At 37.7% G+C, this 22580-nt stretch overlaps 1 protein-coding gene across 1 annotated transcript in view; it reads left to right on the top strand.

The window, feature by feature from the left end:
• Positions 1-22580, top strand: part of CHRM3 (cholinergic receptor muscarinic 3) — a 351758-nt gene that overhangs the window by 148944 nt on the left and 180234 nt on the right. The window contains exon 3 of the mRNA XM_034765036.1: positions 7914-8020. Coding sequence (XP_034620927.1) covers positions 7998-8020 — 23 coding nt within the window. The 5' untranslated portion in view covers positions 7914-7997. The remainder of the gene's footprint in view (positions 1-7913; positions 8021-22580) is intronic.

Genomic DNA, 22580 nt, shown 5'->3' with positions numbered 1-22580 from the left:
TTGTGTGTTATTATTCTAAATTCTAAGGAATAAAGTAGTGTTACACTGTAGCCCTCCAGCAAGAGCATCTTATGTTTTTTTTTTCTTTCTAACTTCTCTGTGTGTATCCTGTGAACATAACACCCTCCTGCAGATTTTGGGACCATTTTTTATTCTTATTGTTTTCTGGGTGGTAGAGTCATGGCCTGTACCCACTCCCAATCTCCAGTCCTCAGGCCTGTGTGTTCTCTGGCCTTCAAGGGGATACTGAGTGTCTGCTTCCCCAAGCAGGCTTCTCAGGGGGCCACCTGGCACAACCTCCTGCTCCTTCAATCACAATAAAACTTTATGGAAACACAAATTGCTAAACCACAGTGCAATACGACTGGCAAACAAGCGACCACTGCCTTTCTTTATAAGCAGTGATCTAGGGCTCAGACACCCTATAATCCCTAGTTATTAACCTGCAGCCTAGCGCTAAGCATCATTAGTCAACTCGTAGCCCTTCTCAGTTTCAATACTAGCTGGCACTAGTCGATATCAAGTGCCTTGCTTCTCCTTCTAGAAGATACGGGGATTTGCAATCTGCTGTCTGCTGAGGAGAAAGGGGCAACAACTTCATCTCAACAGACGGACAAAAAAGGAGGATTGAGAAGGCTGTAGGCCTTCTATCATCCTTCCTTCCTCCCCTCCCATTTTCCAAAGATTACAAAAGTAAGGAAAGGGGATCCAAACCTAAATGGGATGGATGGATGGATGGATGGATGAATGAATGCTGTGCAGGGAATGCTGCTGTGTAAGACCAAATATGGATTTCAGTCCATACAAGAAGATAAGCTGAGGTTTATGTCCATAACAAATGTATGATCTAGACTCTTATGTGAATCTAAAAGTCCATTTGAAACATTTACTCTTCAAGGTCTAAGTTGCAAGTCCAGGCCAATGACATAGCCTAGAATCTTTCATATAGTTATGTAGCATTTTGGTGCTATATCTGTAATGAATCTGTAATTTCTATATCTAGAAATTCATGATCAGTTTGATTTTCTTTTGTGTGTCTCAGTTTTAATTGGTTTCTATACAATACTTTCATCCACCATCTGTTTCCCCAAATGCACAAACAGAGTTCTCTCTTTATGTTAGTAAGTGCAATTTAACTCAAAGCTGAGTTACTTAATTACTAGCCTGCATATTTCTATAGAGTTGAAAAAGTTGAAGCACTCCTATCTACCTCTGTCCTATGCTGTCTGGAAGATGGGTATACAGCTGGCATTTGGAAACTTGCTATATTCCAATCCTGAGGCTGACAGCACAAGAAAAAGTCTGTTTTGTGAACCATTTTCCTTAAGGCTATAAAACAAAACAAATACTACAAATATGACAATATAAAAAAGTTATTCACAACAGGAAACTTCTGATCCTGAACCAGGTCTGGGAAGTTTTTCTTCCCTCTGTTATGGTGTAGAGCTGTTTTTGCAGTCACTTAACATTAACATATAAAAGAATGGTTGTTAGACTAGAGCAAACGGAATGTCCTTATCCAGAATGATCCCTAACCTCTTCCTAATGAGGTCCAGAGAAGGTTTTATGCCCTTTCAATACCACAGAAAATAGGAGCCTCAGGGCTTCACATTGTAACACGTATTTCTTTTTGGCCATTAGGTCTATGTCCATAGGACATTAGAAATCCTCCGTTTGGTGTGTGGGTTTAGCTGTAGGCATATCCAATCACTAAGGAGACTGTTTAGAAGATTTATAGTAATTTTTGTTCCTTAATGGATTCTTTCACTGGAGTCATGACAAATTATAGAAACTAAAAAGATGCAAATTAGAATCTCCCCTAATAAGTATTGAGAAGAACATTCATTATTTTCTCTCACTGCTAGTCAGAAAATATTTTAAGTTTTAGAAAGGAAAACCTAGCGATGAGATCAGTTGATTCCCTAGAATTTACATTCATGTTTACATATGTAACTGGTAATAAATGGAAAGAAAAGACAACATATAACTTATATAATTGTCTATCAAGCATAGACCAGAGAGACATACATGGAATTTGAAGTCTCTGACAGGACGAAAACCACTTTTGTGATATATTAATATGTAACTAAAGGAGGCATAGAAATCAATTTCACAATGTAGAGCCAAAATGGCATTCTATTATCACAGCAAATGAAGACAGGAAATATTACACCCATAATAATACTTTCCCTAATAAGGAGCACTTCCATTTAAAGACCTTTGTGTCATTTTAGTCTCAACTAGAATTTTATTAAAAAATGCAAGAGGTCAGGTTTGCAACCCTTACGTATGCAAAGAATCCAATTGACTATAATAGCTCATCTTGAAAATAAGGGCAGTAAGTCAAGCCCTATTTCAGTCCCAGTCAAAAGGCTATCCATCTAGCAAGATAGCAGCATCTTTTTTGTAATGCTTATAATGTTGTGTGTCATTGAAACCTCACATGTGGTAACTTATGAACCCTTTTCTTTTTAAAGTAATAGAATCATTTAAAAAAAATGATACCCTCAAGAGATGTGTGTTAGTAACCTACACCGTCACATTATCTTATTTTTGTAATTCTTGTCCTTCCTTTCCCCATTTTCCTTTCCAGTGTTTGTTACCATTAAACCTTACACTTGCATTACATCTGTGGTCATTCACCATTACTCACTCACCATTGTACTGGCTAAACAGTTTAGGTTGTTATATTTCTGTGCCCAGTTCCTAACTTTAAAAAGGTCCTTTGAAGCTGTCTTCATGCAGTGGTTGTTTCTAGGCTGACTTTTGTGATTTATTACCAACTCTAAGGCCAGGTCGACACTATACACTTACATTGGTATAACTACATCGCTAAGGGGTGTGAAAAATCCACACTCCTGAGTGACAGAGTTATATCAACCTACCCCCTAGTGTAAACAGAGCTAAGTTGATGAGCGGACATCGACATACCTACCACCTTTCATGGTGGTGGATTTATACTGAAGAGCTATAGCGGCACAGTGTTTTAAGTATAGACCTGCCCTAAGGGTCATTTTCCGTTTGCTCTAGTCTAACAACCATTCTTTTATATGTTAATAGATTCAGTAACTGGTTAAAAGACAGGAAACAAAGGGTAGGAATAAATGGTCTGTTTTAAGAATGGAAAAAGATGAATAGCAGGGTCTCCCATGGATCTGTACTGAGACCAGTGCTGTTCAACATATTCATAAATGATCTGTGAAAAAAGGGGTAAGCAGTAAGGTGGCAAAATTTGCAGACAATATAAAATTATTTAAGACATTAAGTCGCAAGAAGACTGCAAAGAGTTGCAAAGGGATCTCACAAAACTGGATGACTGGGCAACAGAATGGCAGATGAAATGCAATGTTGTTAAATGCAAAGTAATGCACATTGGAAAACATAATCCCAATTATACATACAAAATGATGGGATCTAAGAAAGTGGTCTTGGAGGCATTGTGGATAATTCTCTGAAAACGTCCACTCAACGCGCAGCAACAGTCAAAAAAGCTAATATGTTAGGGACCATTAGGAAAGGGATAGATAATAAGACAATAAATATAATAATGCCACTATATAAAGCCATGGTACACCCATGCCTTGAATATTGCATGCCGTTCTGGTCGCCCCATCTCAAAAACGCTATATAAGAATCGGAGAAGGTACAGAGAAGGTCAACAAAAATGATTAGGGGTATGGACCAGCTTCCATAGGAGAAGAGATTAAAAAGACTGGGACTTTTCAGCTTTTTCACCTACAGGGGATATGATAGACGTCTACAAAATCATAACACAAGAATCGGGGACGGGTGTCGCCCAATTACTTTAATATGCAGCAGATTTAAAACAAAGAAAAGGAAGTATTTCTTCACACAGCGCACAGTCAACCTGTGAAACTCCGGGTATGTTGTGAAGGCCAAAGCTATAATGGGGATGCAAGATGATCAGGGATGTAAGCCAATGCTCTGGGTATCCCTAGCCTCTGACTGCCAGAAACTGGGAGTGGACAACAGGGGATGGATCACTCCATGATTGCCTGTCCTGTTCATTTCCTCTGGAGAATCTGGCATTGGCCACTATTGGAAGACAGGATACTTGGCTAGATGGAAGACAGGATACTCTGACCCAGTATGGCTGTTCTTATGTTGTAATGGTCATAGATGGGTTTTCAACCTGAATCCAGCTTGATCTTCCCTTTAAGAGACAGGGCTTTATTTTACTTTGTAGTACCCCCTAACTATATTTCACTCAATATCAAATATGAATTATAGACTTATGAAAGGTGATTTGTCACAATATGTGCTCGTGTTATCTCAAAATTTAGGGCCCAGTCTTGCAACCTTTACTCTCTTTTAGTAAAAAGCAACAAAGAGTCCTGTGGCATCTTAAAGACTAACAGATGTATTGGAGCATAAGCTTTCATGGTGAATGCCCACTTTCTCAATCTTTTAGAATTTCACTTTGCAACTCTGTTTCAATGGAACACCTGACAGAGTCAGGCATGGCTAAATGGGTGATATTGTGCAACCCCTACTGCTCTTTCCCCACTGAAAATTCTGACTCAATTCTGACTGAGTAGACTCCATCACTAATGCAGCCATTTCTCACCTCCCTGCAGAATGGCCAGCATGAGGAATGGTGAAGTATTATGTCACAGATAAGTGGTGCAAACAAACTGTGTTCATCCTTTTCATGAAGAAACATTTAAAAAATGATACCCTCAAGAGATGTGTGTTAGTAACCCACACCATGACTAATTACTTAATAAACTAATGAAGGATAAATTGTTGCAATAAAATCCTGTTCTTCAATATTTAACCCGCTTTAATTATCGTGATCATTTAATCTCTTCAGTGACTAAAAATATTAATTCTCGATTAAGCATTTTTGTAACAATATCCAAGGTACATCCAGAAATGTGATTTGTCTAGTGACGCAAAATAGTTTCTCTGCTATACAATGTAAATACTTAATAGCATTTTCCATCAAGTCATATAAACACCCCTTTTCATGACTTTCCCTGTACAAGTTCAAATGAAGAATTAATGTTCCAGCTGATGAATTCCCATCATAGTCTCTTGGTTGTCATTATGTGTAATGTCAGTTTAATATCCGCAATGTTCTCTGTTTCCAGGAAGGTATAAAAATAAATAAAAAATAATAGTTTGGCACATATTAGGAAGGTTATCATTTTAATAGCAAGATGAATTAGCATAGTGCAGATGTTATGCCAAGAGCTGTGTGCATAAATGATTTTTCAGTTCACGGGCAGCTCTGGAAAAGATAGATCAGGTTGACCCTAAAATGATTTTTTTTTTCAATTTCAGTGAATCAAAACATTTTGCTTTTATTTAAAGTGCTTTAATGTTTGTTAACTAAAACTGAATGGAATTTTGAAACAAGAGGCCATTTTGAATCAAAGAATTTCAATGTTTCATTTTGAAAATGTCTAAATGAAACATTTAGACTTTGGGTTTTTTCTTTTAGTTTTTTACACAAACAATTTGGTGAACCAGAAATGAAATTGTGAAATGTTTCTGTCACCTTAATTTTTTTACTGGAAAAAAATTGCAGCTGAAAATTTTTGCCCACCTCTAGTTACATCAGGTTATCAGCATCAGGGCTAGAATTCAGGACCTAAGGTCCTAAAAATATGAGCCTCAACTGTCTGAGCTAAAAGGCTCAGCTCTTTTAACTGGGGCTGTAGCAGCCTCATGAATATCTATATATGGCCTAGTCACCACATTGTGGAACAGAGCGCCACACCAAATGAGTGTGGGTTGCACTAGCAGGTGTAAGATCCATGAACTCTCCTCTCCCTCACCATGTTTTACGTAGGTTCTTCTGTCAGCTCAGCTGCAGCTTTTGTGCGCAGTTCACTCAAATCTCTCAAACTGAGCAGCAGTGAGATGGATGCTATGTTTGGATGCTAGACCTTCAAAGAATAAACATCTAGCTGCTTCAGGGAGTGAAGCAGGCTATTCACTAGGTGTCACATTTCCATCTGAGTGTTGAATTAATGCTAAAGTTGTGTTAAAAAGTGCCTACTGAAAGTTCTCTCATGAAATGAGATGTAAAACTGAGGTCCAGACTACTAGTTATCAATGATTACACAGTACTCTTTGCAAGGCAGGGAATATAAATTCTGGCTTCCCGGTGAAATCCCATTTTATATAATTCCCTTCTCTTTCCTTAAAATCACCCCCTCTGTTTTAGTTGAATAAGGGTCTTCATCTTCACTCCCATCCCTAAAATATTACACTGCTTTGCTGTGCATGGTTAAACAGGAGCATCTCCCTCCCAACAGATGCTAGGTTTGACTGGTAGGTGAAGAGATTCCTGTGATTAGTTTATGTATTAGTTTAAGTTCTGTATGATGGGAGCTGCTACTGGCATATACAGTAAATGTGCGACATTATTAACTTCTTCCTCCAAAGGAAGAGCAGATTGTAATCTCAATCACTGTTCTATAATTCTTCAGTAACTCTTCCACAGAAGTTGATTGTCCAATAAACCCAATGATCTCTCTGTTGTCTGACTTTCCCCATATTGCAACAATAAGAACTGAGTTCTGTTGCTGTGCCAAAGGAGTGGGGGAAGAGGCAGTGAGCCAGCACACAGAGCATCTGATTGGAATCATATTTCTATGGAAAAGTTACAGACTGGGTTATTAAAATCTTAGCCTGCACTGCTGTGTGATAAATGGGATAATGATGACACGCAATTCCAATTTGTACTAATTATACATTATAAAATGGAAGGTGTTAGCCAGTGGGTATTCCTGCTGCTGCACTACTTACTTCAGAGATTTTACTCTTTGTCAGTGGTGATCTATATATGATATTTCTGAGGGTTTTTAAATATTTTTTGTTTTTCAGTTTTATAAAGAGATATGAAACTAGACACTTCTGTGAGATATAATGCATGGAGTTCATTGCTTTCTTTCATTTGATATGTGAAAATTCATAATAAATCCCAACTTTTCTAAGCAGCAAGTTCCAAAGGCAGTGAAGTGAGGTTTGGAGGAAGAGTCCAGAGTTGGGGGTCTAAATTCTGTCTGTGGCCACTCGGTCTGCCACTGAGTCAGCTTCACCTCTCTGCGCCTCTGTAGGAAGATGGTCTTATGGTTCAGACTGTCTTGAGCAAGTAAATGAATCTGTGCCTCAGTTCTCCAACAGTAAAATGGGGATAATATTTTTCTATCTCAAGGGGGTGTGTTGAGGATAAATACGTTGATGTTTATGAGGTGCACAAAGTACTCTGGTGGCTGTGACCTAGATCATTTCACCATCTGTAAAATGGGGACACTTTCTCGCGTGCCCCACAGGGCCATTGTAAGTATTAGTTAGCAAATGTTCCTAGCACAATTCAAACATGTAGATGTAGGCCTGTTTCTGATCTATTTCACACCAGTGTAAAGCAGGAGTAATCAATGTACTAGATTGTCAGCTGGGACTGATATACACTGGTACAGGTTAAAGCAATCACTCTATACTTGTGCCAGCAGCCAATGGCCTGTTACAGCAATCAGAAATCATACACAGACACTTTGGGACACCCATTTCTCTGGGGTATATCCCATGCACAAGCTGCAGGGAGCTGAAGACTGAGGCATATGCTGGCAATGCTCTGGTAGCAATTTGTGATCCAAGGACCTTGCCATGCTGAGATTCGGTAAACCAGCTTTAGAACAACTTTGTGTTAGTAGAGTAGCTCAAAGCTGTCTTTATACACTAGAGAATCTAGCTCAATGGATGCCTCTGGTATAAAACTGTTGAAAGCGATATCAGAATCAGGTGCATAAATCACTATGTAAGTACTAAGTATTAGTAAGGTTAGTTTTAGGGTCATAGCCAAACTTCACCTATGCTGTTGTTTTCTGCATCTGGTGTGTATTTTATTAATTTTCCCTCTTTGTCTGTTTTGTTTTCAGCCTATGTGCTGACACAGGACTGGTTTTATTTCCAAAAGAAGAGTCTGCAGAACTGCACAGTGCCTGATCCAAACAAACACTTTGATGTTCCTAGCTGGACTACGTAGGTAATAAACTCAAAATATGTGTATTCATTTTATTTGATTTTCAGTAAACAAATAATTGTCCAGAAAATATTGTTTGTTCTGAGAAGTAAGGCTCATTTGGAATTCGTGGGAACATTTGATCATTCACCCTAACTTTGAGACAGGCTGCCTTACCACATAGTATTATGGATATCATCTTGAATACATACTTGCATGTCCCTCTGGGCCTCCTGCCAGGTCTTCTCTGAGAAGAGCAAAGTACAATGGTAATGTTGATAAGTGGGGGGAAGTTTATTGTAGAAAATTCCTCCATTGCATTCTACTAATTAATTTTGAACTTTTGTGTAAGCCTTGCTAGAGTACTTTACAGGGCTAATTTATAATGCTGCCTCTAAATTCAATCAAATCTAAGGCTTGGTCAACACTGGGGCAGGGGATCGATGTAGGAAACGCAACTTCAGCTACGAGAATAGCGTAGCTGAAGTCGACGTTTCCTAGATCGAACTAAGTTTACTTACTGCGGGTCCACGTGGCGCAGGCAAGCTCCCCCGTCGACAGCGCTTCCTCCTCTCAGTGAGCAGGAGTTCCGCAGTCGATGGGGGAGCACTTCTGGGATCGATTTATCGCGTCCAGATGAGACGCAATAAATCGATCCCAGAATATCGATCTCTACCCGCCAAATCAGGTTAAGTTTAGCTCCATAGTTCATCTACAGGACTTCCCCGCAGCAGAGTTGATTTGATTGTTTAGGTCAGAAGTAGAGTGAGGTTGGAAATATAAGAGATTCAGGCCTTGATACTGAAATGAACTGGATGCAAGGATTTCCCCATGCAGTTACCCTTCCCAGCTGGGAGCCTTAATCTGGTATACCTTCAGCAAGTCAACTCCTAGTGTTGCGAATATAGATGGACAAAGGACTGGGTTGTCCTGAATAAATTGGAACAGTATATCTTAGCATACTGTGTTTGCTTTTTTGCCCCAAGATGTCTCTTTCTTTTTGCATCAGTAGCAGGAATATTTAAATAAACTCCTCTGGCTATTAAGGTGAACCTGAATTGCAGAGTTCACATCTATGTTTTTGGTATTCTTTCTGTTATTCGCCAGGGCTTTCTGTAAAACTTCCCCTTGATAATGCTGATATTGTGGAATTGTGCTATGTGACAAATATAGCAGTGTCTTAAAAGCTTGTATGCAAATACACACCCTTTTTTTACATGTAAAAAGGTTCCTCCCTCACATACCTGCATTGAGAACTACAGCACTGATAATATACTATGACTATTTTGTGAAATGTGTAAGATTCTAGCCACTGCATTCAGTTTGGAGAAAGCATCTGACCAAGCTGTAGCATGAAAGCATGTTGATGGCACATCGGCTAAATCTTGTGGTTTCAACACTAGCAATAAGCTGCTGAAATGAATCCTGAAGCAGGGCTTACCCCTTGCTTCCACATCTTGAAATTAGGGCATGGTATCTTGCATACAGTAGCACAGCTGGCATCCCTACATTACAATTGTTTTGGGCTGCTAGCTGGTCAAAATTATATCAATCTATTTGTCAGCATTAGTGAGATTTTTTCTTATATGTAAAGTTTCAACAGCAGTGGCAACTATATTTTGTGTGTTTACATACATACATTCCTTTATCTTTCTTTTAATCTATTCACTGATCAACATTAGTTGTTCTGTGTTGATATCCTTTTTAAATTACACTTAAATTTATTAATTTTATTAATGTAATTAAATTTTACATTTTTTCTTTTGATGGCAAGATCATTTGCCCCCAATCATAAAGGGGCTGGCTTTCCTTGTGAGTGAGTGAGGCGAAGCTCAGATTGTCTCTTGATGATATCCACAAGCCTTTTATTGACCTTAATAATAGCTGGACAGGACAGTGATCTCAGAGGAAGGTGGGCATGCAGGGAATTTGAAAAAGAACAAATCTCCCTTTCCTCTGGGTTTCAGTGACATCACTTTCACCCATGTGTGTGGTCTAAAAAAATATGCTGCCTAGATTCAGAAAACTGTGACTGAACTTGTTCTGAACTGTGAATATTTTCAGTGTAAAGAGAATGTTATAGATGCAAGCCACAGCTGAACTTATATAGCACATTCCTGTTAGTTTCATGCAACTCGCATCTCTCCCTCTTTCTGGCAGGTCATTATGAAGACAGTAGAAAAACCAAAATCGAAGCAAAATTTAAAGGGCTAAGGCATGAAACCATGTTGTCCAGTTAGTAGAGATGTATAAGTCAACAAATCTTTCAGAAAGCCAGAAGCAAGTAGTAATTCTTCTGACTGTAAATTAGATAAAAAGCAGATACCATTAGTGCAAAATAATGGAAAATGTATTGCTTTTAATGGATTACATGTATAAGGAAATAATAAAATAATGTGTTGTACTCCTTACAAAAGTGCAGCACATCAGACAGAATTTGTCAGCTCACCAGCACTCATTGCATTAAGTAAAAAGCAAGATAAACAAAATCATTTGACACACACAGTTTCATTAGTTTTACCATTTGGTATGTCTGAATCTCAAATTCTCTCTTCAAGTTTAGATGTAATGATTATTAAGACATTTTCATTCTGCCTTATCACAAATACTGTCTATACTTTAGGCGCTTTGGATGAATCTGTTAAGGTTTATTGTACATAATATCAATTTCTATTACAAATAAATAAGAGGAAGAATAACAAAAGTGATGTCATTCTTATGAATCCCTGAGCTATAAAGGGGAAGAGAAGGACCAGAACTAAGCTATATCTTTAGAAAGTTGATAACATGTTCATGTTATTTTTTTAAAAGTATTTTAATACTTTTAATATTTATTTGTACAATTAATTTTGTTCCATATAAGCAAAAAATCTTCTCTTTTCTTTTTCAAATACATTTAAAATGCATCTACTGAGAATTGTAAAAGTCAGTGAGGCAACATACTTTTTATTTTTTCTCCTGGTAGTTTTGCTCATCAACAACTAATACATTTTATGGCATGTTAATAATAAGTTAGGCCATATGAGTTTACAGTGTTAAGGAAGAATTATCCAATTTATATTATTATGTAATTTGTATATATGATTATTATGAGATTACACTGTTATTTGTTGCAGTGAAAGTAGCTGTTTGTTGGGCCAAATCCTATAGATCTTAATTGCTTTTTTTTTGTTTAGTCCTTACTTGGACAAAACTCCTATTTGGCTTCATTTGAGTAGGAACATCAGAACTGGAACCATTATGTTTGCATGTCTGGACTGGAGTATAAGGATAGTGACCCATCTGGGATGTTTAGGAAACTATTGTGCTTGATAAAGATGATGCTTGACTTGAAATTAATTTCCTTTGGGTTTGTATCCATCTTTGGTTATTTCATTTGGTTCAGGCAGAAGCTGTCATTAGTGTGAGGTGTTCAGAAAGCAGGGATATGACTTCATAAGAAACTAATTTAGATGACTTACATTTTGAGGTAAAAGAACACAAAGTAGTAACTGTAAGTATTATGGAGCATCTTGAGACAAATGTACTTTTTGTGGTATCCATACATTGGTATTCTAAAGAGATTTGTGGCCAGCATCATCTGTTTAGGTAGATTATGAAAATGCTGATACATTTGAATTGAAGTAGGCAGAACACATTACCCTTAACTGGAATTTTCCCAGAGCAATGTTTTAACATCCTTATTCTTACTCAGTGTGTATCATGGAATCTTAAATGATTGGAACTAGTAGGTATTCCATTAAATCGGAAAAACAGCAGTTTTAGCAACACAGTAAACCCTGTTCTATTCAGTTGCATAGTTTCAGTATGTGGAAAGAAGAGTACTGCCTCTTTGAATTATAATTTCAACTTCCTGTAGCCCTTTTGGAAGTTTCGAATTCATGTACTAATCCTGCTTAACCTGTGAGGACTGACCACTTCACAGGAGAATGTGGTATTTGAGATATAGGCTGCAGGAACAGCATAATTTTCATAACTACTTCAAAGGAAGTACCTTATAAATAAAATAGGTTTCCCTTGGGGGTTACAATACCATTTCCTTTATCATTTTAATTGTCTTAAGTTAAATAGAATAGTCCAGAGAGCCTCCCTCCCTGGGGAAAACACTTTATTTAAGTTCTAACACTACATTATTTTTATTAATTGGAAGCATTTTGCTATCTATTTAATCTTTTATCTTTCATTTTGCATATAATCAAAAATATGTTTGTTGCATTAAAGCTCCTTTCTTAAACACGTTCCTATTTAGTATTCTGGCTCTTTTTATTCAGTGCATTGTTACAGCTCAATTTGCCTGGCATTCTCCATTTCTTATTGTCTTATTCTTAATATTATTTAAAGCCTTGAATAAAATTAATACTCTTGTATCAGAGAAGACTGCCCATTGCCCTGTCTTTCCCCATCATAAATATTCTGGTTTATGGGACTGGAATTTTTGACCATGCCAATACATAATCTCAAAAGGACAGAAGGACGGGCTTTTTTTTTCTTTTTTTCTTTTTTGGGTTGAGAGCTCCTTACTCTCTCATTCCAGCTATTCCAAAATTCACATATTGCTTCTTTCAGGGTAAAGCTATACTTGCGCAAAGTACACTAATAACTCTCATCCAGGAATCGCATTAAAAACCTGGAGTAAGCATTGCTGTCCTCATTTTACAGATGGTAAAACTAAGGCAAAAAGAGATGTAGGGTATGTCTGCACAACAGCCGAGAGGTTGTTGTGCAGGACAGATGCACTAAAAATAACAATGTGGCCGCAGCATCACGAGTAATGGCTCGTGCTAGACTCCTGAGTTGGGCTGGATTGTACTCAGGCAATGTAGCCCAAGCTGCTGCCAGGGCTGGCTCCAGGCACCAGCGTAGGAAGCGTAGGCCAATTCAAAGGGGCGGCACTTCATCCGGTATCAGGGTGGCACGTCCTGGTCTTGGCGGCGGGTCCCTCATTCCCGCTCTTCCTCTTTGAGTTGCTGCCGAATTGCCGCTGAAGAGGAAGAGAGGGAGGACCCGCTGCCGAACTGCCACCAAAGAAGCACCGTGATTTAGCTGCTGCCGAAGTGCCGCCGCTCGTCGTCGTCTTTTTTTTTTTTTGCTGCTGCTGCTTGGGGTGGCAGAAAAGCTGGAGCTGGCCCTGGCTGCTGCCCATGTTGCCAAAGCCATGCTGCTATTTTTAGCACGCTAGCTCGAACAGAGCTAGGGCCTGTATATCTGCCCAAACTGGGAATCACACCTCCCAGCTCCTGTGCAGACATAATTTCAGTTAAATAAGCTGCTGATGGTCATGAGATGAATGATAGAGGTGACTTCCAGCTCCATGTTTTAATCACTACACGTATCTCCCTCACTTAAGGGAATTCCACTCTGCTTTCTGATGCAGAGGCTTGAAAGAATAGTAAGAACCTAGGAAGGTATCTTAATACATTTCTGGAAGAGGGTATTGGATTTTGTAGTGAGAGAATTTTGGTACTCCTCGGTAAGATGTAAAAAAATTTTAAAAAGTCTCCTCCCCACATCTTTTTTTCCCTACTGCAAGAGGCTGTGACAGAATAAACCCCAAAAGGTTTTCATTCTTCATGGCATGGAAGGTAATCAATTTATAATACCAAGCCTTATGTAATATTCACAGCATTGCAATATGGCTATGTTTGGAGATAATCTAAGCATGTGAAAAGCTCACAGAAGCTGAAACAGCTTTTACAATAGAAGCTGGACAATCCCATGTCGGGGACCTATTCCCACTCCAGAGTCAGCTAAATCAGCCACTAACCCCAAATTAATCCCCTTTTATGTTTTAAAAAAAGCTTTTGGTTTGGTCTGAAGAGTACTATTGTGTTTGTTTCAATGAATAACACTGGTCTACAATTTTTGAGAAGTCGTCTGCTTCAGAGATAAAATGTGCTATTTATTATATATTTTGATGTGCTGAATTCAAATATGACAATTAAAACAACTGATTGGCTACTGTTTCNCCAAACCCAGTCATAGATTTATTCATAGATCCAGTCAAAGATGTATTTGAGTCATTTCTGGTTTAAATTGAGATCCCTTCCCTTTATAACTCACTTATCCTCCGCCATTCCCAAGTCAAGGGTCGTATATACTGACCCAATAGCATATCTTGAAAACTAGAGCAAATCAACAATTTTAAGCATCATTTTCGTTCTCAGTGACCCAGAATTAGTAAAGTTGGACTACATTTATTTCAGAAGCATTTTGGCTGTAGAGCAGTGTAAGGGATCAGTGGCTGATTACTACATCCCTGGGAGCAAAGGAGGAATTATGCTTCTCTGAGGCACGATTCCTTCCCTGTGCTGTTCCTGAAATGGCATAATTGCACAGCACTCTTTAGAGAAGGCAAATTGCAGAACATAATAATTCACTGCTGTGCCACCATTTCCTTTATGCAGCCTAGAGATAACAAGGGGGCATCTGCAGCATTCCTGGCCTAGCTAAAATCCTAAAATATGTAATGAATGCAGGATTGACTTCAGGTTGGTAGTTTGGGGGGAGGAGGTTGGTGAATACAATTTCTGCACAAATTCTAGTGGTGAGCATCAGTTCATTCCGGAACCCAAAGTGAAAGGAATGATACCTGCATCTGATTTGTTTGAATGTGCTATGCTTACACAAACAATTCAGATGCTTTTTGGAAAGCATTTCATTCTCCACTCTATTCTTTTTGACTCCGAATCTTGACTTGTTATGTGAGGTCTGCTAATTATCTTTATTTTTTATTTTAAAAAGCCTGCAGTACCAAACCAGCATTTCTTCACCACCTCTCTCTCTCTCTCTCTCTGATGAATATCTGCAGAACCAGTACAAGTTGTAAGATGAATATTTTAATACAAGTTTCCACATAAGAGACTGAATTTTGTCAGGATTTCTTTGCAGAGACTGTGGGGAGATTTTCTTTTTTCTGCATTTTGCTTCTTTCTGCCTGTCAGGGAAACAACATAGGTCAGTTATTTACCAGGTATGCAGTGGTGTTGTAGTCAAGTCAGTCCCAGCATATTAGACAGACAAGGTGGGTGAAGTAATATCTTTTATTGGACCAATTTCTGTTGGTGGTGATTTACCACCAGTTGTGTGCTGTTTTGTTGACATACGACAAACATCTATACATGCTGTAAACTATCTGTACTGAACCCTGGCATTCAGATTTCAGCGGTACTATTGCCTGTGTAAAGTATGCAGGATTAAGTCCATAACTAGCAAAGTGGGACCCTTGGCTGTGCTAATTAGAGACCAAATCCCACCATCAAAGTTTTGGCATTGACTTTAGTCTGATCCAGATCAGGGCTCAGAAGCCCAGTCCTTCACAACTTGCTAGGGAATGGACTAGGGAATGGTTTAGATAACTAAATATATTACCATGATATTTGCACTATTTAAAGTATTCCTCTAATAAGTAGGGAGGATGCTGTGAAGTTTGTGGTATCTATTTATATCTAACCACTGACTCCAATGAGACTCCAAATAATAATGAGTATCCACATGACCATTTTTGCAGGGCTGGTCTCTGGTAATGTATGCGATTATCCAGAATACTTTTCTAGCTGACTGTTACATCATGGTATTGCTTACATTGGAGTTCTGGAAACAAATGGAAAGATTTAGGTGTGCTTTTTGCTTAGGCTGATTTCTCTGCTTAAAGTTGGTTTTCCAAGAGAGGATAGGAAAATGCTTACCCCATTTTTATTCACACTGTATCTCCTCCAGCTTTGGTTCTCAAATGCTATGATCCTGTTTCCAAATTATTTATATTGATCTCATTAAATACCAGGCATTTTAATTTGCTTTTTCACTCTTTATTCTTTTCCCATGCAAAAGAATGAATTAAAGTAAATGTAATGTGAAAAGTAACCATTGCTTCGCTGTTGTTGATTGCTATTTTATGCTAAGATGGTAATAGTGGAATTAGTTGTCTTTTTCTATTACTTCATTAATAGCTACTGAAACCATGCGCTTTCAAAAACCACAACTTTTCCCAAGTGATGAAACCAGGAGTGAATACAAAACTGTGCATTTCAGGAAGGGAAACATTTCACAAAGCCAGGTTATGCACTACTCTAACTGGAACAAAAGTTAGATTCCCTCTCCTAACAGATAATAGAGGTGCTTTTTCAGTGATGTGCAGGATAAATTGATAATAGATTTTGGGATTAGAAAGTACTGGGAACTCTTCCCTCTACCCCTATTCCAAGAAATAATTTCTATCTGAAATCTAAAGAAGGTGATGGCAGCAGAATTCTGACAGTTTCTTTAATCTTCAGATTCCCTTGACCTCAGTCTGTTGGTTTATAGGCATTGGCAGTTGACGAAACCTAAAGAGTCTATGCCTTTCAGCTCCTTTTGTTCATGAGATTTTTTTTTTTTTATTCTCTTGTGGACTCTAGCAGGGCTGGATGGAATATCATCCATGTCATCCTGTTCTTATCTTTCTAAGAGAACCCAGAAATTAGCTGCTGTGGATTATTTGTTCTTCTGCCCTCAAGACTCTGTTGTAGTTTAAGGGTTCATTTAGATGTTGGTGCACCCTGTGGTTCATTTAAGTCTTTCCTAAGGAGCTTTGTTTGGGCTCTGGCACTATTGCTTAAAAACCACACACGTAGTACATACATCCCCTCTTATTAACTTAAACATGCAGGAAAACTGCAAGTTAAAAAAAAATCAGCTGTTCTTTCTTAACCCTTTTCTTAAATGGAAATTTTAACTAGGTTGCAACCAAACTGTTCTCATCTTACTCATCTAGCTATTTGTTTTATCAAGTCAGTTTTCCCAAGCTTTCTATTTAATCTGGCATTACAGTGAATGTGTACCTTTATTTTAATTTAAAAAGAAACATTTTATGTAGTGTTGTGGTTGGTGGTTCAGTGTTTTCCTTTCTCAGTGTTGTTCTGTAATATTCGCAGTTTCTGTAACACACGGCTATCTGTATACTGTCTCCAGATTAGATTTGAAGTAAGCTGATTTTTTCAAGCCACTGGGTAATTCTGACCATTTCATCTGACAATTTTAGTACTGTACCATGGTAGCTGACCTGTGTAAGTAAAGGATTACTGTACCATCAGCATACTGAAAAATGTCTTTGATTGTGAACAGTCTTTTGGCATGTGCCCATTAAAGGTAAGAGGAAAAACGGCTGCATTCTCCATATTAAATGAAATCCTAGTTGAAAGAAGTAACAGGAGGTCTGTTGTTGTTGTTGTTCTAATTCTGATTATCAAACCTATACAGAAGCATGAGGCCTTTGTGGAGAGACACTATTGTGATATAACAAGGAGTCCGGTGGCACTTTAAAGACTAACAGATTTATTTGGGCATAAGCTTTCGTGGGTAAAAAAACCCTCACTTCTTCAGATGCAACTTGATGCAACTTGACACCATGCAAGGCACTAAATTTAGCCATATTGTGATATAGTATTGTTTTTGGTATAGCAAACTTACAGGACCTATGAATTCCATAAATAAAGGGGCTTTATCTATACAAGTTGCTGCAGCAGTAGATATATTATAAATGCTTTTATTTAGCTCAAAGACCTGCAATTTCCCTTTGCATCAGTGCTGAAACAGGACACTGTGTTTTCTTTATTATATCTAGTGTTGCATTAGGAGTAGATAATCCTCACTACTAGTAGATAAGCCTGAAAGGGATTTCAGCAGATTGTCATTAACGAGAAATTTTTCCTCCCACCTGTTTTCTTTTTTTCATGTTTTCTCTTCTTATTCACATATATAAGTTAATAAATAGTTTGTCATTCTCTGGAACAGAGCGGCATTTGCTTTGCTCAGTGTGGTGGGCCGTTTGGGTGACTGGATTCTTCTGTCTAGTATCAGAATTTATAGCTACAATCAGAAAGAAAAATAAGGATCTCTTCCGTCCATAAACCAGCAGCTGTTCTGAGAGAGAGAGAGAGAGAGAGAGAGAAATAAGTGACAAAATAAATTACATTTACTTTCAATGCTTGACTTTCATTCTTAAAATAGTCCAATTTGTATTTTTGAAATAAAAAAGGTTTCAAAGTGCCAAAATTGTCCTTGTGCTGATATTTAATAAATAAGCAAACAAAAGCTGTTTCAATAATATATCTGTTGATATTCAGTTTGCTTCAATGCACTGATTATCTCTAAAAACCATAGCATAAATTGTACATTTTAAATTAAACCAAAAGCATAAGCATGACTATCAATTTGGGTTTGTGAATCATATGAATCATCAAGCTGTTGCCCTAGTGAAATTAAAAACATCTCACTGCCCTTTTGGTTTTTGGCTGAATCCACATTTTAAAAACTGAATAAAAAGGATTCAAATGCACCTATATAAACATGTACAATTACGTCTGCCCTGGCATAAATAATATAATATTTCACGTATACAGTGTGGTTTTTTGGGAACAAAGTGCATGTGTTTTATAGTATCATTGTCTGGTCATGCCAGAAGAATGACAGGAGGCAGTCGATGTGGTTTCATTAGGCCTCTCCTTTATTCACTTAAAATATGTGGGAGTACCCGGCAACAAATTGTATACTGCAGGTCATTATCCTTTCTTTAATCGTTTCCAAATAATACCCAGCCAGATACCAGTTACCACACTGCCATCGCCCTCTCCTTATATGAGGAGAAAAAGGGGTGATATTAAAGGAGGGTGGTCTTCTCCCCACTGATGAGATGTAGGAGACCCAAGCCCTTGCTCCCCAACTCAGTTTCTTTAAAGGATGCTTTCCTTCAAATCCTTTTCCAATCCATTTTATCTGACAACTGTATCCCTTCGATACTGAGTACCCACATTGGACATCTGCCCAAGTTTTACATACTAAGTTGTAACATTATAACCTAATCCCCCCATTCCATCCCCCCTACCTAGGTCCCAGATCTGCTGTGGGGAAGCAAAAAAACAAACAAAAAAACCCCCTCCACTTTGGCCATCTGGCGGTGTGGGAAAAATTCCTTTCCAGTCCCCCAAGAAAACGGGCAACTAGCGTAATGACCAGAGCAGGTCCAGAGGGAACCTGAAATTTATTAGGAATACATGAATAAATAGATAAAATATACATACGCATATTTGGGTTTCAAAATATGGATTGGTTCAGCAAAATATATTGGCTTCAATGTACCAATATTTCTAATGTACCACATTCAATGGTATTACCATTTACTACAAGCTAAATTTTCACAGGCCAGTTTATGTGCTTAGGACCCAACTTTGACTGCAATCCGAATAAAGAATTTAAACTAGGGCTGTTAAGCGCTTAAAAAATTAATTAATCACGCTGTTAAACAACAATAGAACACTCTCTTTATTTTTTATTACAAATATTTGCACTGTAAAAAAAAAACAAAAAAAAAATCAATTCACCTCATACAAGTACTGTAGTGCAACATCTTTATCACGAAGTAGGACTTACAAATGTTAAATTATGTTTAAAAAAACTGCATTCAAAAATAAAACAATGTAAAACTTTAGAGCCTACAAGTCCACTCAGTCCTGCATCTTAGTCAGTCAATCACTCAGACAAACAAGGTTGGTTACAATTTGCAGGAGATTATGCTGCCTGCTTCTTGTTTACAGTGTCACCTGAAAGTGAGAACAGGTGTTCACATAGCACTGTTGTAGCTGGCGTTGCAAGATATTTATGTGCCAGATGCGCTACAGATTCACATGTCCCTTCATGCTTCAACCACCATTCCAGAGGACATGCTTCTATGCTGATGATGGGTTCTACTTTATAACGATCCAAAGCAGTGAGGACTGATGCATGTTCATTTTCATCATCTGAGTCAGATGCCACCAGCAGAAGGTTGATTTTCTTTTTTGGTGGTTTGGGTTCTGTAGTTTCCGCATGAGAGTGTTGCTCTTTTAAGACTTCTGAAAGCATGCTTCACACCTCATCCCTCTCAGATTTTGGACGGCACTTCAGATTCTTAAACCTTGGGTCGAGTGCTGTAGCTTTTTTTAGAAATCTCACATCAATACCTTCTGGGTCATCATGTGAGACTGCTATAACATGAAAAATATGCAGAATGCGGGTAAAACAGAGCAGGAGACATACAATTCTTCCCTCAAGGAGTACAGTCACAAATTTAATTGACACATTATTTTGTAATGAGCAACATCAGCATGGAAGCATGTCCTCTGGAATGGTGGCCGAAGCATGAAGGGGCATACGAATGTTTAGCATATCTGGCATGTAACTACTTTGCAACGCCGGCTACAAAAGTGCCATGTGAACACCTGTTCTTGCTTTCAGGTGACATTGTAAATAAGAAGCAGGCAGCAGTATCTCCCGTCAATGTAAACAAACTTGTTTGTCTTAGCAATTGGCAGAATAAGAAGTAGGATTGAGTGGACTTGTAGGCGCTAAAGTTTTGTTTTTGAGTGCAGTTATGTAACCAAAAAAAGTTCTGCATTTGTAAGTTACACTTTCACTATAAAGAGATTACACTTCAGTACTTGTATGGGTGAATTGAAAAATACTATGTCTTTTGTTTATCATTTTTACAGTGCAAATATTTGTAATAAAAAACTCATAATATAAAGTGAGCACTGTGCACTTTGTATTTGTGTTGTAAATGAAATCAATATTGAAAATGTAGAAAAACATCCAAAAATATTTAATAAATTTCAATTGGTATTCTATTGTTATAAGTTCAATTAATCATGATTAATTTTTTGAGTTAATCGCGTGAGTTAACTGTGATTAATTGACAGCCCTAATTTGAACTTCAGTTTAGTTTGTACAAATCATACGAGCTCAAAACAACCAAGCAGAACAAGAATGAAGTGGTCCACTTAAATAATACTAATAAAAGTGCACTTGAAAGATTAAAACTACCCTTTGTCAGACAGGTAGTTGACTAACACATTGACTGATGTTTTTCAGGATGCATAATGGAGTATCAAGCAAAAGAGACTGTCCATTATTATAAGATAAATGTTGTCTTGTACTATGAATGATATTTATATTATATGACATGTACAAGAGGAGTTTTGCAGACATGTCCAGTTTGGATACAGGTGGCATTTGTTTCCCTACTTTCACAACAGCTCCAATTTTAGCAAAATTCTAGCAATTTGCAGCATCAAATAGAGCTGGGATTTGTTAAACTTAATGAGATTGATATTGTAATAAGTGTTCATGGAGTCAGCACAAATTCCAACCAGAGCATTTTGCTTCTCATTAGTATATATTATATGAAAGCAACTTAGATGTTTATATTTTAATTCGGTAATTTATTGTTTGATGCTATAGTAGTTTAACAAACACAGTTTTAATTGTAATGGATGGGAGTCTACTTAAAACAATACTTTTCAATATAGCCAACTGCAATTTAATTAAAGCAACAAGATTGTTTAATGTGATTTGATGTGATTATGTAAAGAATCAGTCTGGTCCTATGAAAAAAAATTACTTCCTTTTAGGAATCATCATTTCATACACAAAATCAGACAGTAAATGACTTCAAGCACCAACACATAGCTCTTAAAATAGACATAATTCAGGAAACTTAATAAAATGATCTTTTTTGGTTAGCGGCTAAAGCACTCAATGAACTAGCTAGTTTCTGTGTTAAAGATTTGTTAATTGTTATAACTCCCCAAAGGTCTAACTCAACTATGAGTTTCTCCCATTAAATACATGTGCCAGCCATTGGCTGTCCACATGAAGTCCTCTCCATACAAAAATATATTATAGTATTCTATTGCAAAGTTCAAAATACCGTGCTTTACAGATATAGCTCTACTGCATGACTGATTTGGGGTCATTATTTGAGGACATTATAGTACAATTTAAATACTTGTTTGGCTCTCTCAAAGCTTCTTTCTGGAATCATATGTTTCCCAATTAATACTGTTCTCTTGGTGGTCTCTACTGATTAATCTTTTGATAAGAGAAGAGGGCTGATGAAAGGTCTCTTTTCTCCTATGAGCTAATTCTGCTCCACTGTTCAGCAAGCAGAAAGTGTACATAGTATTGCAATTGTCAGCCACTATCTTTGTGATTGTCTTAAGTGCCTGGTGATCTCAATAGCGGAGATGTTATTGTGGCTCTTCCACCCCAATGCCATCAGGCATTGGGCCAGTTTTGAAAGGTGTGTGTTAGTGCAAATACTTGTAGGCACATTATTTTTTCCCAAGCTTATTTTAACTTTTTCCTGTTATGAAAATATCTCGTATCAAAAGTATTTTATAAAGATTTTCAAAAAATGACACTTTTCCTTTCACTTACTTTTGTTAACGCATAAGCAGAAATCTCCAATGGAAGCAGCCTAAGACAGGCTTTTGGATTATGAGTATTATGAAGTACATTACATAATGTCATTTGTGCTCGTATGATTTTGTGAAATGAGTAAAAGTTCTGAGAAATGAAGCCAAAATCACTCTGAGGCCTGGTCTACACTAGGCGTTTATGTCGAAGTTAGCGCCGTTACATCGAATTAACCCTGCACCCGTCCACACCGCGAAGGTATTTAGTTCGACATAGAGGTCTCTTTAATTCGACTTCTGTACTCCTCCCCGACGAGGGGAGTAGCGCTAAATTCGACATGGCCATGTCGAATTAGGCTAGGTGTGGATGGAAATCGACG

Source organism: Trachemys scripta, chromosome 3 (assembly GCF_013100865.1).
Source record: "Trachemys scripta elegans isolate TJP31775 chromosome 3, CAS_Tse_1.0, whole genome shotgun sequence".
In the NCBI taxonomy this organism is placed as follows: domain Eukaryota; kingdom Metazoa; phylum Chordata; order Testudines; family Emydidae; genus Trachemys; species Trachemys scripta.
This window is presented reverse-complemented; position numbering and strand designations above follow the sequence as displayed.